At 34.2% G+C, this 19827-nt stretch overlaps 1 protein-coding gene across 3 annotated transcripts in view; it reads right to left on the bottom strand.

The window, feature by feature from the left end:
* Positions 1-19827, bottom strand: part of LOC126880520 (apoptotic protease-activating factor 1-like) — a 155439-nt gene that overhangs the window by 93621 nt on the left and 41991 nt on the right. For all 3 annotated transcript variants that reach the window (XM_050644421.1, XM_050644422.1, XM_050644423.1), the window contains 3 exons: positions 14438-14640; positions 8729-8969; positions 4175-4401 (listed from right to left, as the gene is read on the bottom strand). In XM_050644421.1, coding sequence (XP_050500378.1) covers positions 4175-4401; positions 8729-8969; positions 14438-14640 — 671 coding nt within the window. The remainder of the gene's footprint in view (positions 1-4174; positions 4402-8728; positions 8970-14437; positions 14641-19827) is intronic.

Below are 19827 nucleotides of genomic sequence, written 5' to 3'. Positions count from 1 at the left end.
TTCCTGGACCAATTATACCTTTGGAGCTCTATAATTTCTGAACGGCTTACCTGATGTTGATCACTAAACATGAATTTGAAACGTATTGACAAGTAGTATCTGATGCATCCAAGATCGAGTATGATAACTGAACGTATTACAGGAGTTATTGAGCTTGAAAAACCGGTTTTCCCATAAGAAATAGATTTGATCATACTTATGAACCCTATAACTTAAAAATTCGAATTTTCCCAGATATAAGGTATACACCGTTAGACGCGTCCTGAGTCCTTCTACAAACGCTCAGTTATTGGCGCAATTCGTAGGTTGAAATTTTGAGTAATTGTCGAAAAACCAAAATTTTCAAAGTTTAATTTTTCAGTTTTTTGGCTATGGTGAGCAGTGCGTATGTCTCAGCTTGATCGCTTAAGGGCCATTTGAAAGCTTAACTCAACCCTATTAATTTGGTGTATTTGCGGTTTTCCTGTCTTTTCTTGAACCTAAGATATATACGCCCAAAAAATATGCTATTTTGTATCTACTTAGTCCTCTAGCTAACTTACGGGTAGTCAGAAGTCAAAAATTAGACTGGTTCTGAATCGGCCCTCACACCCTCTTGAAACACAGAAAAAAAATTCAGATCGGTTTAACTTTTCCACATACATACATACATACAAACATACATATCCACAAACATTTTCCATTTTTTAAATAAAAATTGAGTCATATTTCTGAGCTCGATAACTTTTGGATGGTACAACCGATTTTCAAAATTAAACATGCGTTGGAAAGGTAATGATCTATGCTATCAGAAGCCGCAAAGGTCGGGTTTAAATTTTTGAAATTTTTGGGAGTTTTGGGGACGAGAACGAAAAACAGGCTTTAAATGGGAAGGGCCGTAAATTCCACACCCTTGGACCAAAATGGAGAAGTAACATATGGATGGACGAGTCTTTTCGTAAACTTTAAGATGGGATGTGGCCCAATTTTCCATTCAGTCAGGTTTAGAAAATCGAAAATTTCGTGTATATATAGTGTCGCTTGTAGGGGTGTTGTGCGCCACTGGTGAGAACTGCCGTTCTCTGTGGATATAAGTTATTTTCTATACCATCAACTAGGGGTTTTTTGATCGGATAAAAAATTACAATTTGGCGGTTTTTGAAACTGAAAGTGTTTTAGCTAATTTAAAAAAAAAATTCAACACTTCGTCATTTTTCCAAATTTTAATATTTTTCAAACATTCTAGTTAATGGTATAGGAAATAACCTATATTTCAATAATCACTTTGAAATTTTATGTTTCAGGATCTTTATTAGTCCCAATCACTGCAGCAGTTGAGCTGTTTTTATTTTCACGGTGACAGTAGCTGGCGCATAAATCGTTTAATTTTCAATATGTTTTTATGAAAATTGTTTTTGCATAGGTATACTTCTTTTTATAATAAATGCCCATGCAACTCAAAACAAATGGTAAAGTACTTTTTATTTTAGAAATTTCCAAAAAAAGTATATGAATTTCATACTTTTACACAATAGCCCCTCAAGATAGGCAAAATGCCCTCACTCCCAGAATTCAGGTTTTTACACTGTATGTCATTAAAAAATAAGATAAAGGGCAATTTTAACCCATAACCCCTTCCCCCTCTTCCCAAAAATCAAACACTCAATTTTTCGGTTTTATTTTTTTTAGGGGGGATGCAATCAGTTCAAGATTTTAAAAAATTCCCACCCTTAGTTGAGGCTTTTACAAAACATGTCTATTTTTTTTTATAAATCCGGAGGTTGGCACAAAACATGACCCCAAAATTTTTTTTCTTTTTGGAAACGAATTGTATAACTTTTTTGGAGATGGCTGCAGGTCTATTTTTTTTTTGTATTTTATCAAACACTATATTTTTAATTGTTTTCAGATTTTTCCGTAAGGTTCGCCACCTTCAAAAATCCGAAAAACTGTTTTTCTTTACGGGTTTTTTTGGGGATTATCCCTATTTTATAAATTTCAAAACAGATGAAGATTCAACGTAGATAAAAAAACCTTCAAATCAAGGTTTTTTGTAAAAAAAAATAAATAAAATTTTTTTGAGGTTATGTACACTCTCCTAGAAATCATTAACATAGAAAGCAAAAAGATAGGACTAACAATAAATATAAATAAACGCAAATACATGGTGACCTCAAAAAACCCTGTTGACAACATACATCTTACATTGAAGGGTAAACCCCTAGAGAGGATCGACAAGTATAAATACCTGGGAGCAATTATAAACTCACAAACAGATCAAGGTGAGGAGATAAAGGTCAGAATAGAAATAGCTCGAAAAGGATTTATAAAATACAATATAAGTCAATGTTTACAAATAAGAAATTGAGTATGTCCATTAGATTGAGGTTCGTCGAATGTTAGATTTGGTCGCAACTAATATATGGGGTAGAAAGCTTGGACCCTAAAAGCGCAATCCGTAAAAAATTGGAGGCATTCGAAATGTGGTTAAATAGGCGTATTCTGAAAATTCCTTGTACTGCAAAAGTCCAAAACGAAGAAGTGTTAAGTCGAATTGGACATGGCAGAAAGCTTATGAACACAATTAAAATAAGAAAAAGATCGTATCTGGGGTACAAGCTTCGAAACGATAAATAGTCTCTGCTACACGTCATCATACAAGGAAGAGTAGAGAGGAAAAAAGGCTTGGGAAGAAAGAAGAAATCTTGGCTGAGAAATATCAGAGATTGGACTAACCTCAGTGTTGACCAGATATTTAACGTCGTAAACGATAGAGAAGCGTTTAAAGAAGTGATCGCCAATTTTCGTTAGAAGACGACATAAGTTACAGGTCTATAAAAAATAAACATGTTTTGTAAAAACCTCAACGGTACGTGTAAATTTTTGAAATTTTAAAATTGATTGCATTCTACCTAAAAAAAAAAATAAAAACGAAATATGACGTTTTTGATGGTGGGGTAAGGCGGGTTAAAATTGCGCTGAGTCTTATTTTTTAATCACATCTAAATCTCAATCTAAAAAAATTGAATTCTGGGAATGAGGGCATTTTGCCTATCTTAACGGGGGGTACCCTTTAATTTGTTTATCCGGCCCATAAGTGGAAAGTTTGATTTTCCACCGTGGACACATGTGCCATGAAAATTGACGGCATAGTGCTCATACGTTTTTTTTAGTTTCTACTATTTAAGTTAAATTCTTAGGGTGCCAAAAATGATACCAAATTTTTCCTATAGCTCTTAGTTTATTATCGTAAAAGCTTCTTTGGGAACAAAAAAAAAGTTCAACTGCTCATACGTTTTCTTTTAGTTTCTACTATTTAAGTAAAACTCTTGGGGTGCCAAAAATGATTACCAAATTTTTTCTATAGCTCTTAGTTTATTATCGTAAAAGCTTCTTTGGGGACAAAAAAAAAGTTCAAATGCTCATACGTTTTCTTTTAGTTTCGACTATTTAAGTTAGACTCTTAGGGTGCCAAAAATGATTATTGTCCTTTTCATGATCATTTTTCAGTGCGTCATAAATGATAGGAAATGATAGTCACATTTATGACATTTATTCTAACATGACATTTTAGTTAAATCTGACAGTTGTCACATTTTATTTTCAATTTGGAATAAAAACAAATCAAATGTGTTTCTTGCATTTATAAAATGGTATTTTCTTTGATTTGTATAGTTTTATAAATTATACAGATTATATTTGTAATATTATTATCTAATTAAAAAAAATATTTTTTTATTATGGCGCCATCTATCGACAACTAGAATAACTAGAAGAAATGTTATAAAAATGTCACCGACGAAATGTAATCACCGACGTCCCTTTTTTTCTGTCACATACAATTTAATGCGTTAGAAAGAAATCGAAAAACTGTGACGCACTGAAAGATGATCATGAGAAATACTGTACCAAATGTTTTCTATAGCTCTTAATTTATTATCGTAAAAGCTTCTTTGGAGACAAAAAAAAATTGATCTGCTCATACGTTTTCTTTTAGTTTCTACTATTTAAGTTAGACTATTAGGGTGCCAAAAATGATTACCAAATTTTTTCTATAGCTCTTAGTTAATTATCGTAAAAGCTTCTTTAGGCACAAAAAAAGTTCACAAGGAATTGAGAAATACTAAGTACATAATTGGTTTTTTATGTGGTAACACCATAAATAATACCATATTTACTTTTTTTCTGTTCTTACTCATATTGTCCGTTAAGGAATTGATCTATGATGTATTGCCAAATATGGTCCCCGTGCAGGGCTTCTTCGGCATTTTCGTTGAGGTAGGATCCTATGAGCGATATGCGCATTGGATGGCCTCGGCAAATGTGGTGAATTTCTTCTGCGGCTACCGGTAGATCGTGTTTGACATCCAATGACTTTTTGAACAGTTCCAAAGATTCTTTGGAGGAAAAACCTGTTTTGACCTGCAAACAATAAAGTTATATGTTTTAAGGGAATATAAGATTTAAAAGTTATTATTTTTCATTTTCATGGACGGTAATACAAAACGTATTTTGGTGCCAAGCCATGGCTCAATGGCGGATAATTCATAATATGTAGATAAATTAAAGAGGAAGATATAGCGAACACCTTAAAAAAGATGAAACATTGAAAAGCACCTGGGAAAGATGGAATAGCTATAATGAACTTTTAAAATACGGAGAAGAGAGACTTCACAAAGAACTAACAAAGAATACCCTAATAAATAAAGTACAGTGGAACCCCGATAAGTCGGTCCCCGATAACCCGGAAGTCCGGCTAACCCGGACCGATTTTCGTCAGACAAACATTTCAACAATAAAAATGTATGTAATATATTTGAGAGATAATGTGTGTTTGTGTAATTTGAAGTATACGATAGTAAAAATGATTCATGACACACGGCGCCGGCAGCAGAGCGACGTTATTATCGTAAACAACAAGCACCTGTTATTCCTTATTTACTTTAAACTGTCTTAGCATTGTTTAAAAAAGACTAAAAGACTATTTAAAAAATTCTTTTTTAAACAATGGTCTTATGTTTTCACTGTTCTTGAATAACATAACATTGTTCCGATTGTGACTGTATTGTGTGTAGTACAGGCTTGTATTGTTCACTTCCGTTTGCTTAGGTTTGTGTTTGCGTGTTTTTAGTAATTTAGATGTGTAGGTACTGTGCATATATTTCATGTTATTTCAATTATAACGGAGTTTATCTGTAAATATACCGTATTTTATTAATTCTTACCATATTCTCCGGCTAACCCGGATTTTCGATAACCCGGATAACTATTGAACACATACCGTCCTTAGAGGTCAGTTAGGATTCTGTGAATTAGAATTACGTGTATAATTTATTGTAAGAATTTAAATAATAGGTAATAAATTTGGCCACACTACAGCCTGTACCTGGTATTCTAAAATTTCATCAACAGTATTATTACGTTAATACATAATGAAATTTTAACATTTTAACGTATTTTTAAATAATTTAAAAATAGGCTTGTGTACCTACTCTTGTGACGTAAGTCAAGTCTCCCCACCACAGTCGGAGTAGGCAACCATAGTAAATATCTAAGAACCGTGGGACAGACCCCTAACTAAAGAGGGATAAATTTAGTGAGCACCATATTGAAACACAACAAAAATACTAACGGAGGGAGAAAATAATGGCGTGTATAAATATATCGGATGAACAACAAGGATTTAGAAGTGGAAGATCATGTAACGATTTTTTGTGATAAGGCAAATAGCGGAGAAATCATTAGAATATTATAATAAACCAGCCTTTTTATGTTTTATAGAAACATAATGTTTTCACCAACGAATGAAAAGAAGGATAGCTGGAAAAGTACTACAGGACAGGGTAAGAAGTGAGGAAATCAGACGCATATATGGGATAGACAATATAAATAACTAGGTAAAGAACAGAAAAGAAGAGTGGAATCAACACATAAGCAGGATATCTGAATTAAGGATAGTAAGAATAGCCAGGGACAAGTCACCGTTAGGCAATAGAAGTATAGTACGCCCAAGAAAGAGATGGAAAGACAATTTAGGGGCAGAATAAGAGGCACCGTTGAAAAAAAAACACTCAGTATTGCCTATATAAAAGAAAAAGAAGAAGGCAATCTTTTGTTTAACGCTCGACGATATATTATAAACCATTCCAAATGCGGCCTTTCAACAGGATAATGCAAGATCTCATATTGTCCGTGAAACCATGTAGTTCATAAAATAATCTAGTATAGAGACTTTGGACTATCCATCAAGATTAGCTGATTTGTCACCCATCGAAAATGTGTGAGATATGGTAGGTCAAAACCTAAATCGATTGCTACGTCCTCCAGCAAACCTAGAAGACCTGTGGGCAGGGTTGGCAAAAACCAAGGTTTAAAAAAATATAAAAAACAGGTTTTTTGGTTTAAACCTGGATTATTTGGTTTAAACCAGGTTTATTTGGTTTAAAACAGGTTTATTTGATACACAGTATCATAAGTCTAAATACTTTAAGAATGAATAAATTATTTTATGAAATAATAGTAATAAACAATGAAAAAATTATTAAGACAACTTTTATTCTTATTTACATACACAAAAAATTAAAATAACAAAAAAACATCTTCAAACGTAATAATATTCAAAATAGCTAAGTTCGAAAGTAAAAAAATATAATTTATTTATCTTAATTTTCTTTATTTGCGGCAGCTGTATTAAAGACTTTAAATAAAGACACCAGTTTGGAGGCTCAATAAAAAAAGGTTTTAAGCATGTTGGTTTAAACCTGCCAACCGTGCCTGTGGGCATGCCATAAGAACAATATGGATGAGTATTCTGCAATATGATATGGAGTCGGTGGGCAGGGCCTACGTAGCTACGTCACTCTGCGAGTAGAACAGCATTAAATTCAGTGTTGTCGTATAGTAAACGGTGTTTATTTTTTTGTTTAAGGTGAATTTTACTTATAATTTGTTAAACTATTATTAAAAATGTGGTGTGCCGTGTTTGGTTGTAATGTGGACAATCAATCACAAGGTTTCGATACGAATATCAAGTTTTTTAGTTTCCCAAAAGACAAAAAAGTGCGATGTGTGTGAAAACAATTATGTAAACGTAAACGTGCAGACAATTTTAACGTTAACAACGCTCGTATCTGTTTAACATATTGTAAGAGCGACGATTATGAACGCAATCTGAAACACGAGCTGCTTGGATATTCTCCTGAAAATTTTCGATGCCTTAAAAAAGAAGCTATTCCATCCCAAAATTTAGCCAAAGCGGGAAAAGGCAAAGTGGATTCTGGTAGAGAGCAACTAACTATTTTGAATGGGAAATAAGCAAAAATTTTACTAAAAAACGATTTTATTAACGTTTCGACATCCAAATCGGATGCCGTTGTCAAAATAAAAAAATATTAATGAATGAAACAAAAATGCTGTTGCTTAGTAAAAAATTCTTCTAATAATTTATTTAATCTGACTCATTTATATCGGTAATTAATAAGACTTTAAAATGATATTGCCAATTGTTAATTCGATTACATGAAATCAACCCCAACTCAAGAATATCCATCACAGAAAAAAATCATAGCATGTGATCTATCTTTAAAAATACGTCTATCTTAAAAATACATGTAACGGTGACAGTAAAATTCTCGCGTTAGAGATTCTATAGTAAATCATGAGGGAAAACAACGAAAAAACCTCGTGATACTATCCCGACATCGTCAGTATTAGGTCTTACTTTAGTTTACTCTCAAAACTAATACCAGATTCTAATATAATACTTACGATAATAATAGTAAGACCTAATACTTACGATGTCATGATAGTATTACGAGGTTTTTCCTGGTTTTCCCTCGTGATTTACTACGGAATCTCTAACGCGAGGATTTTACTGTCACCTTTGCATGTGGTTGTCTTTTTAAAGACAGATCACATGCTATGATATTTTTTGTGATGGATATTCTTGAGCTGGGGTTGATTCCATGTAATCGAATGAACAATTGGCAATATCATTTTAAAGTCTTCTACTTTAAAATGTATAATATATGTCTAAATTTCCGATATAAATCAGTCATATTAAATAAATTATTAGAAGAATTTTTACTAAGTAACAACATTTTTCTTTAATTCATTCATATTTTTTTGTATTTTGAGAACGGCATCCGATTTGCACATCGAAACGTTAATAAAATCATTTTTTTTTGGTAAAATTGTGGCTTATTTTCCATTAAAAATAGGTAATTACAAAAATGCCACAAGAAAATAGCTTCAGAACGACAGTAGAGAGCAACGCTGTGTATTATAGAGTATAATATATAGTGAGACGTATCTTGCCTAGTAATAAAAAATCATGTTTGTAATTGATTTCTATTATTAGACTATGTTCTCAATAATAATTATATTTAATCATACTAAACAAAACAGCACTTCTCGAAAATTTCACAATTGATGTTAAAAGCTAAAATCCCAAAATCCTAATGGCAATGCATTCGAAATGTAAAGAATCTACTCACAACGTGACGTCATGCGCGACCTGAACGAAATTAGGAACGATGCGTGTCGTATCTTGGGTTATTGTATCATGAATATAGACCACATAATTCGATCAATGCCCCATAGAGTAACTGAGTGTATAGAAAATCAAGGAGAAGATGTTGCATTTTTTGCCTTCAGTATAATTTACCACTCAAACCTTAGTACAAATACATACAAATATATATCTTCAACTGTCAGATGTCAACATATCTAGACAAAAAATATCACTCACCTCTACAAAAGTCACATTGCGTCCCACTAATATGCTCCTATTCTGCGTGGTAATTACAGTCTTAGCTTTAATGTCGAAAAATGTTAATACTTCCGTTTTACTAGCATCGTCTAAAATGATTAGTGAATTCTTCAGTCTATCTTCCAAAAATAATTTTTTTAGTAAGTTTTTTAAGCCGTCTACGTCATCGAGGCAGTGAGAGGTTTTCGTTTCTATGATGGAACTTGCTGCTGTATACAATCTACAAATAAATTTATCATTAAATACACTGTTACGGAAGTTGTTAATATATAGAATACCGCAAATGGTAGCTGATTGACAATATATCGGATCACATCTCTACCAGGAGATCTTGTCGAAAAAGTCTTGAATCACATTTTTGAAGATCTGCTCACTGTTGAAACTTGGCTGGTATTATATGGTTCCTGAATGTTACGTTTGCTCAATATTGGGTTTAAATAAAAAATGATAAGTGATACCATAGTAAAATAAGTTTATAAGAAAAATATTAAAGATCAGTAGATATATTGTTACTTTTTCCCTCAAGGTTTGCCTTCTTCTTTACGTGCCCTCAAGGTTGGCAATCATCATTGCTATTCTCACTTTTGACACTACAGCCCGAAAGAGTTCAGTTGAGCTGCTCCTTCCTAGAATCTTTCTCTGCATACTTAATTTTAGGAGTTCATATCTGTCACCACGTGATATATGGCCCAAGTATTGAAGTTTTCTTATTTTGATGGAATCCAGTATCTCCCTGCTGTTCTGTATTCTTGTTAGTACTTCCTCATTGGTTATTCTGTCTGTCCAGGAGATTCTCAGCATTCTTCGATACGTCTACATCTCAAATGCTTCCAATCTATTGAGGCATTGTTTATTGAGAGTCCATGTCTCCACACCATACAAAAAAACAGAAAATACATAACGTATTAGTACTCGCTTTCTAAGATTTAGGCTGAGGTCTCTACTACATCATATTTGTTTCATATTAGTGAATGCACTTCTAGCCTTGTGAAGGTTTGTGAAGAGCTGATAATACCCATCGCTTTCGCCACCCAGAAAAGATGCCAGAAATTTTTTATCGGAACGCTGAGAGATTGGTAGATTTTGTAGAACAAGCCAGCTAAAAGAGGTTATCAACTGTAAAGTGACAAAGGACGGGTGTGCAGCTAGTCAAAACTGGTGGAAGTTAAAGAATAAAGATTTGGCAAAAGTCTTCAAGAAAGAGTCCTGGAAAAGTTTGAGGAAAAAGATATGATAAATGACTACTGGGAAACCAACAGTACAGTTGTGGTACGAGTAGGAGAAGAAGTGCTTGGAAAAACATCTGGTAAAGGGCCTCCTAGAGACAAAGAGACTAGGTGGTGATACGAAGAAATGTAAACAGAAGGTTAGGAAGATGAAAGAGGCTAGAAAGAGGTCTCTCTTCAATCCTGACCCCCCGGAGGGAGTTGAGTGGTCGACGTGATGTTGTGTATTGTCTGTCTCCAAAGGTCTCTGGTCATTTCTTTTAAGTAACTCATGCATAGGTCTTTTGTATATTCTTGTAATTTGATCGGTCCATCTTGTTGGGGATCTTCCTCGTGATCTTCGGCCTTCTACCTTTCCTTGTATAAGGAATCTTTCCATGTTTTCTGTGTTTGCTCTCATAACATATCCAAACTGGAGAGTTTATCTTTACTGGAGAGTCGTTGGCTAACTTTTAGTTCTCTTAAAATTGAATTATTTGATCCTACGCTCGGTCCAAGGAATTCGTAGCATTCGTCTCCAATATCTTCGTTCCGATTATCTCAGTGTCCAAGATTCACATCAGTAGGTTTAGTCTAGGCGCCAAATGGAGGTCACCGTGTCCTTTTCAATTCTGATGGACAAATTCAACGGTTTCTTATGGATTTTTGGCTGCTGATTACGAATTTCGAGGGTGTATTTCGATCCGTGGTCGAAAAATTGTTATAAACAATTTAATTGTTTATAAGGCTCTGGCTCATAAACTAAAAGAGATACAAAAAAATGTTTCAAATAAAATTTGTTCCGTAATAAAAAACGAAGAAAAAATCGTTTACTAAACTCAAATCCAATAATTAGAACTCAAGATATTGGATTATTAGTGCAGAATGCAAATTGGAAATTGCAAAATAACTATTTTTCGAAGCTTTATCGATCGTAACTCGGCTTCTACACATGCAAATAAGCCTTAGAAGGTCTCATTTTAAAGCTTAATTAATAGGCTTCCAAACAAAGTTTGCTAAATTACTTTGTCTTCATTTGTTTTAAAGTTATACACGTTTGAAGTTATAATTTTCTTTAAAAAATTGGACATTATATTGTTTATAAGGGGTTCAAGCAAATTTGAGCCATAAACATTTATACTTTAATTAACAATAATGATAGAAGAACTCAAAAGGAACATTTTGAGCTTAAGAAAATGTTCGTAAGTTTATTTTTGACCAGGATATCGATACTTTAATAGCGCGCTATGAGGAGCAAGATCGGCTCATGCTCACAGTGTAAAGGTTCACGTGCTAACTTCTCCATGCAAATTATAATTTCTATGTATTATACGTTATCTTCATTGTTCATTTTTGAAGATCCTAATAAAATTTTATATAATTCTTATATTAAATCATCATACTGTACCTCGTATAACCTTTCATTCTATTTACTTTGTCTTCTATTTTTTGTACTAAATGAGAAAACAAAAATGAATGTGTGTGTGTACTTTGTACGCACGTAAGAAGTTATACTTCTATTATATGATTTCTTAAAAATAAATATACTTTAAACAGTTTGTTTTAATTTTTTTTAAACACCAAACTAATTTTGTGCTTACCGCTTTCAAAAAAATAAAAAAAAAGTATAGGACTGCTCGTACGGTTCGGACGTACCTAATGACAATTCACGGTAACAAACAGACAAGGTGAAGTATAATTAATAAACAATAAAATGTTTTAATAATACTCATCTTACTCCTGAGGAAGACAAATCCAAAGACACAAAAATTATAATAAATATATTTACTAAAAACACTAATATATTCTTTTCATGCCTTTTCTTGCACTGATATATTTATATACTTCGTCTAATTTACTAACCGTTGCAGGTCATCCGCGTCATAGCCTGTGACGTCGCATGATACCAACACGAAATATTTGGCGGTAGGTGTGTTCTTTTTTAGTATCATTTTGCCGAGTACACTGAAATTACAGCCACTAGACATATGTATTTTATTATATACGCGTAGAAATAATATTTGAAGATTTCTATTAATGTTAACCTAAAGAAATACACAGTAATATGTTTCATTTAATTTGTATAAATGGATTATAAAGAGTTTTTATGAAGCACATTTGTTCGGAACACACTGTAACTGTAATCGAATGAAGGTGACATTTTAGAATAAATTGGTAACATTTATTTGACAGTTGCGGTGATGATACTTCATATTTGTTTATATTCTTTACTTTAAGTATCTGTTCTATTATATTTACTGTTTTTATTATTTACTCTACTATAAAAAGATCCTCTAATATAAAAATATAAATTTCACCTAATTTTATCACGACTTGGAATAATCGAGGTATCTGACAACTTTTTTAGTTGTTATTGTAGACATATACAAAGAAACCTATCGGCTTCTCCCAAAAGTTCGGAGCCGTTTTTTAATAATTAAACAATGCAGTGCAAAAACGCTTGCACTGCAAATCTTAAATGATTATAACTTAATTCTTGTTCTCTATTTCTTAAGTTTTTATTTATTTACCATTGAATATTAATTTGTTTTGTTGTATAATCCACGTTTACAATAATTATGTGATCTATTTGATTTAAAATGGATTCAGGATTTTTTTATACTTTGGCAACTATGTCAACTTAGATCTCTGGCGTAGATAATGACGTGCAACGGTAAGTAAATTAGACGGACTGTACATAACTTGAAAGATTTAGCAACTAAACGCCATACTGTCTGTGTGCGCATGCGCGCAGAAGTATGAAATTTTACTCTCAATCGCGCCTAAAGAAGTATAACTTCAAAAAAACATTAAAAACTAATATTTCAGAAATATAACTAAAAAGTCAGCTGATATTATTTATTACGAATAGGCAAGGCCTCCTGAGCAAAATAATGTAACACGAGAGCAGTCGATCGGTGTCTGTACCGCGATATTACTTGACTGTGAGCCGATTTTGCACCTCATAGGGCGCCATTAAAATATCGATATCTTGGCCAAAAATAAATTTACGAACATTTTCATAAGCTCAAATTGTTCCTTTTGAGTTCTTATATCATTATTGTTAATTAAAGTATAAATGTTTATGGCTCAAATTTGCTTGAAATCCTTATAAACAAATTAATGTACAATTGTTTAAAGAAAATTATAATTTCAAACGGGTATAACTTTAAAACAAATGAAGACAAAGTAATTTAACAAACTATGTTTGGAAACCTATTAATTAAGCTTTAAAATGAGACCTCCTAATGCTCATTATTTTCATAAGTAGAAGCTGAGTTACGATCGATAAAGCTTCGAAAAATACTTATTTTTCAATTTGAAATTTGCATTGTGTACTAATTTTACAATATCTTGAGTTCTAATTATTTGATTTGAGTTTAGTAAACGATTTCTTCTTGGTTTTTTATTAAGGAACAAATTTTATTTGAAATATTTTTTTGTATCTCTTTTAGTTTATGAGCCAGAGCCTTATAAACAATTAAATTGTTTATCACAATTTTTTGACCACTCGGATCGAAATCCACCCTCGAAATTCGTAATCAGCAGCCAAAAATTGATCAGAAACATTTGAGTTTGTCCATCAGAATTAAAAAGGGCACGGTGACCCCTCTGGCCTAGACTAGTTAGTATTGGCCTTATTAAGCAGTTTATCAACCTATCTTTAACGCTCTTTAAGACAGTCCTTCCATATTTTGGTCATTTTTGCTGTGGCATCTTTTAGAAAGAGGTATGAGAGGTATAAAACAGAAAAGATAAGGGTACATACACGTTGGTAGCTGTAGCTACTGCTAAGAAAAGATCGTCTGCAAAGTTGTATGAAAAGTTGAAAAATCTCGAGAGGATAAAAAGGATACACAACATTGCTAAAACAAGAGACAAGTCATCAAGGGACCTAACTCACGTGCGGAAGATTAAGAGTGAGTATGGAAGAATGTTAAATGCGATGTTAAAATAAAGGAAATGTGGTATGAGTTGTAAAATAGAAAATTGCTAAATCAAGATATAAGAGGAGAGACAGAGGATGCGGGACCCCAAATGAGAATGTAATACCCGGAGTAACAAGAGACAAGGCGGTAAATGGGATGAAGAATGGTAGGGCAATAGAACCTGATGAAATAACTGTCAAGGTTTGAAAGCCTCTAGGCTGAGGAAAGGGTTCATATTTTGTGGCAAATGATGAGCAGGATATACGAGGAAAAAAGGATGCCCAACGCATGGAGGGAGAATGTGATAGTTGCTTTGAGATAGTTGATATGGCGAGAAGAAAAGAGAGCTACATTTGGTATTTATAGATCTTGAGAAGGCGTACGACACAGTTCCTAGACAAGAACTATGGAGATGTATGAAAGAGAAATTGGTTCCTGTGAAGTATGTAAGGCTTGTGAAGGATATGCATGAGTATGAGTATGCACCTTTACTGTTGCTAAAAGTATTTCAGTTAACGTTAAAAATATATTAAGTAAACGTGTGAATTACTGACCTCCACATGGGCTGCCACACATCCTCCTTGCTGTGACAATCGCCCAAATTGACCCAAAATAAATAGTTGTCGAAATATTCCCTCACTTTCGCATCTTTCAGGACGTCATGAATGAGGCAAGATTTCCCGTACCCCATCATGCCGTGTATCACCAATTTTTGATCCCATTTTAAATCTTGGAGTTTGAATTTTACTTCGTCCACCTAATAAAAATAATATTTTTTCAATATTCAAGTTTTGTATGCTGAATCATAGTAATTATTTTTGTTGTACCGACATAAAAAAGGCGTTTTACTGTGATTCGTTACATATTTCTAGTACGTACCTATTCGTTCATAGGAAAAATAATCAATACTTCTATATAGGGTGATTGATTAGTGGGGTAAAGCTCCGTAGATCCGTTATAGTAATAGATAGCGATAAAAGTTAATAACAAAAATTGTAGCCAACTTTGAGCTTCACATTACAAAATTAGTAAAAATGTTACAGGGTGTTCAAAAACTTGTTTTTTTTTAATGGAACACCCTGTATTTTATTTTATATTCGAAATCTTCCATAATCCATTGCTTTTGTGATTATTTTTATTTACACAGTGAGTTGAACTTGTTACGATTTTCATATAAAATTGGTTATAACTTTGTAAATACCATGTATAACATAACAAACCTTTATATTTTTGTAATGGAGAAGTTAAGAAGATTTCGAATATAAAATAAGATACAGGGTGTTACATTTAAAAAAACAAGTTTGATCTGCCACTATGGCATTGAACACCCTGTAACATTCTAATTAATTTTGAAATGTGAAGCTCAAAGTTGGCTACAATTTTTGTTATTAACTTTTATTGCTATCTATTACTATACCGGATCTACGGAGCTTTACCCCACTGATCAATAACCCTGTATACTACACAGTTCATTTCGCAAAATATTCGACCGTTCCGCTACTTTTGGGACACCCTGTCTAAAACGATCTTAGGGGTATTTTAAACCAATTAAAATCTTTAGTTGACTATGAACTTTACAAAGAACTTTTTTTTTAATATAACGCTTTTATCATTCCCACGGGAAGAGCAATGACCTGGACCGTTTCTTTATTAGCTGTTATCGATTTTCACTGTCGATAAAAGATAAAATCACTCATATGGATTATGGATATTATGTGAATGTAATTAATTTGTTTGTTTCCATATTTCTAGAACTTTCGTAAAATAATGCGTTAATTATCCTACCATCAGTGTTCTGAATTGTTTATTGTCCTTATCTCTTAGAATTTGATACGGGCCTCATGCCATTTGATGGCTTAATCCGTTGGTGCACGATAACTCAACAATCTCTATATTTTGATTGCGGAAAACTTTAATTTTTTTATTGGACCAATTGTAGGGCAAATAAGTTGATTTTGAAAAGTTAAAGGTCTGTAAGAGACTCTGCAGCAAAGAAAAAAGAAAGCATAATAAATAATCATTTCGTTGTAAAACGATACGAGAGCCGTCTTATATTTCAGTTCGTCCAGAGAGTGCCATAAGCACTCTAACCGGTTTAGAACCTTGTAAGGTTCTCATCAGAGAGTGCATATATGACTATTTCTGAACAACCTGAAACACATCGAGCCGGTTCAGCAACGAAATAGCATGATACGGATGTTGTGGCGACATCTGCTAAAAACAAGCGAAAGTTATACTTTAATAAGATTAAAATAATATTAAAAATAAAACTTTATTGGGCCCAAGTTTCTGGTTACATCTTCCTGGAAAAAAAGCACTTTAAAATAGATTCTGTTAACACAAGGGTGTTCCACTCTTCATATGCTTTGTGGGCTTCAAGAGAGCCTTCGATACGCTCACACATATGGTGATATGGAAAGCACTACATGAAAAATGAATACCAAAAAAAAGTGATAATTCTCATTAAAAAACTCTAAAACAGGTTGATATAAAGCACTAAAATCGGCCTTACCTCCGAAAAAAAAAAAGGACAAGACGGATCTTAATAATTATTTTTGCATTCGATTCGTGATTGCGCCAGGAAACTTTGTGAACCGGAGCCATGATATAATATTGAAAAACTGCATAAGAAATGCATTCCTAAAGTGCATCTCAAACAGACAATAAAAAAAAATCAGAACTCGTCAATTATCGGCGGAAATGAGTTCAATTTTGTTACTCGGGGGTTCTTGTGGTCGCTGAAAACGAATATGACCTCAAAAGTGATCTCCGGAGTACATGTTGCCAAGGGTACCTAATGTTTATCTTGTCATTAAAATTCATTAAAAAATTAGTCAAAAATCATTACTCGGGGGGTTTTTGGGACCGCTAACGACGAATATGACATCGGAAGTGATTTTCGGTTAGCTCTCTTGTGGAGTTTTCGGCAAAAAATGTATTAAAAAATTACTCAAAAATAATTACTCTGGAATTTTTGGGGTCGCTAACGACGAATATGACATCGGAAGCGATCTCCGGAATAACTGGTGCCCAGGGTACCTACTTGTTATGGGGCTTTCGGCAAATTCATTAAAAAATTAGCCAAAAATCATTACTCTGGGGGTTTTTGGGTCGCTGACGATGAATATGACATCGGAAGTGATCTACGGATTACCTGGTACTCAGGGTACCTACTGTTTACCTCGTTTTCTGGAGTTTTCGGCAAATTTATTAAAAAATTAGTCAAACATCATTAGTTACGAGATAAACAGTAGGTACCATGGCCACCGGGTACACCGGAGATCACTTCCGATGTCATATTCGTCGCCAGATACCCCAAAAACCCCCAAGTAATGAATTTTAACTAATTTTTTAATGAATTTGCCAAAAACCCCGGAAAACGAGGTAAACAGTAGGTACACTGGGTACCAAGTACTCTGTAGAGCATTTCCGATGTCATATTCGTCGTCAGCGACCCAAAAAACCCCGAGTAATAATTTTTGGCTAATTTTTTAATGAATTTGCCGAAAACTCCATAAGAAGTAGGTAGGTACCCTGGGCACCAGATATTCCGGAGATCGCTTCCGATGTCATATTCGTCGTTAGCGACCCCAAAAACACCGGAGTAATTATTTTTGACTAATTTTTTAGTAAACTTTTTGCCGAAAACTCCACAAGACGAGGTAAACAGTAGGTACCCTGTGCACCGGGTACTCCGGAAATTATTTCCTATGTCATAGTCATCGTTAGCGGCCCCAAAAACCCCCCGAGTAATGATTTTTGACTAATTTTTAATGAATTTACCGAAAACTCCACAAGACGAGGTGCACAGTAGGTACCCTGGACACCAGGTACTCCGGAGATCACTTTTGACGTCATATTCGTTTTCAGCGACCCCAAAAACCCCCGAGTAACAAAATTGAACTCATTTCCGCCGATAATTGACAAGTTCTGAATTTTTTTATTGTCTGTATGAGATGCACTTTAAGAATGCATTTTTTGTATGCAGTTTTTCAATATTATATCATGGCTCCGGGTGACAAAGTTTCCTGGCGCATTCACGAATTGAATGCAAAAAGAATTATTAAGATCCGTCTTGTCCTTTTTTTTCGGAGGTTCAGTGCTTTATTGCTTCGACTAATATGTCTCTTAGCACATAAACAGGACATGCTACTCCAAGTAAACAGATTACACGCAAAATCAAAGAAGGTTGGTCTAGAAAGAAACATCAACGAAACTAAAGAAATTCTATTTAGCACCAGAAACAACCAGCATATTGCGATCAACAGCCCATAATTGACTGTAACGGTGGTACCGCGAACACAACAAATACGTTGAACGCCCGTATCCATTGAGTATCAACGAACCAATGTTCATCTTTGATTTTTCAACGGTTACCCACACTCCTCCGAAACTGACCGGCTTGTTCGGTTCGGCAGAATTTCGCTCGCGAACACGTACTGACTAGAGCAATTTGTTACAATGAGCTTTGCTCGTTCGGATCTTTAGGAGAAACATGCTCAATTCAGTACCCACCTACACCAACCAAGAAATTGTCATAAAGCAAATAAGGCGAAGAAAATGAAGACGGTCGGGCCACACCCTCCGTAGACTCCCAGATGATATTGCCAGGACAGCGCTGGATTGGAATCCTCAAGGCCGATGGAAAGTAGGCCTGCCAAAACAAAACAAAAACTTGGAAAAGGACAGTACTGAACCAAGCGAAAGAAATGGGAAAATTCAGACTTGAATTCAAAGCAGTAGCGGGATATAGAGTTAGCTGGAGACACTTTGTGGAAGCCCTATGTTCCTCTTAGGAATCTCGGGACTACAGCCTTCTGCATCAAAAGTTGAACATAGGCCTTCCCTAATTTCTTCGTTCTGTCGGACTTGGGCTTCCTGTAACCAATTCCCAGAAATCCTTTTGACAACGTCTGTCCATCGTGTAGGTGGTCTACCTCTACTTCGACTGTCTGATCGTGGTCTCCAGACTGTAATTTTTTGGGTCCACCTCCCGTTCTTCATTCTGGCTACATGGCCCGTCCAATTCCACTTTAACCACGCTATTCGCTCTATAACATCTGTGACGCCTGTCCTTCTGATTTATTCGTTTCTAACCCTGTCTCTGAGAGTCAGTCCAAGTAGTGACTGTTCCATTCTTCTTTGGGCCACTCTAAGTTTGGTTGCTGTGGCCTGGGTTAACGATAGTCTTTTGGCGCCGTAAGTCATAACTGGAAGCACACATTGGTCGAACGTCTTCTTTTTCAGATAATTTGTCATGTTGCTCTTGAAGATGTCTGATAAAGCTCCATATGCGGTCCATGCTAAGGTGATTCTTATTTGTAGTTAGGTGATTCTTCTGTGTAGCTCGGCAATTTGATTATCCCTGGCAATTTAGATTTCATGCCCTAAGTATTTATATTTATGGACCAATTCTATTTCGTTGAAGTCGACTTTTGGATTTTCGCTTGGTACCAGGTTTGTCATGTATTGCGTCTTTCCAAAATGTATGTTTAAACCAACTTCCTTACATAGAGTTTCACGATATTCGATAAAAATATCGATATTGTATTGATATCGTATCGAAAACCAATACGATACCGATAAAATACATACCTTAGCAATATTAATGTCGATACGATACGCATTATCTGAAATCAATACAATACTCTTGTATTGTCGATACGCTTGCCTCGATATTATTGAAAATATCGATATCGAGAAAAAAAATAAAACGCCACAGTTGTTTGATTATATTTTGTGGAATAGGTATTTAGATCATAATTATTTATTACATAAAAGTATAAGTGATCTGCAACCTAAGCATCAGCTGTTATAATATTTTACACTGGAGTGCATGAACTTAAAATTCTTGAGAGTGAGTAAATGTCTGTTATGATTACACTGTTTATATCATGTGGCATTTGTGGCAATATTATGAAAGTAAGTGATGATGACTCAAAAA

The sequence above is a fragment of the Diabrotica virgifera genome, chromosome 2 (genome assembly GCF_917563875.1).
Source record: "Diabrotica virgifera virgifera chromosome 2, PGI_DIABVI_V3a".
Classification (NCBI taxonomy): domain Eukaryota; kingdom Metazoa; phylum Arthropoda; class Insecta; order Coleoptera; family Chrysomelidae; genus Diabrotica; species Diabrotica virgifera.
This window is presented reverse-complemented; position numbering and strand designations above follow the sequence as displayed.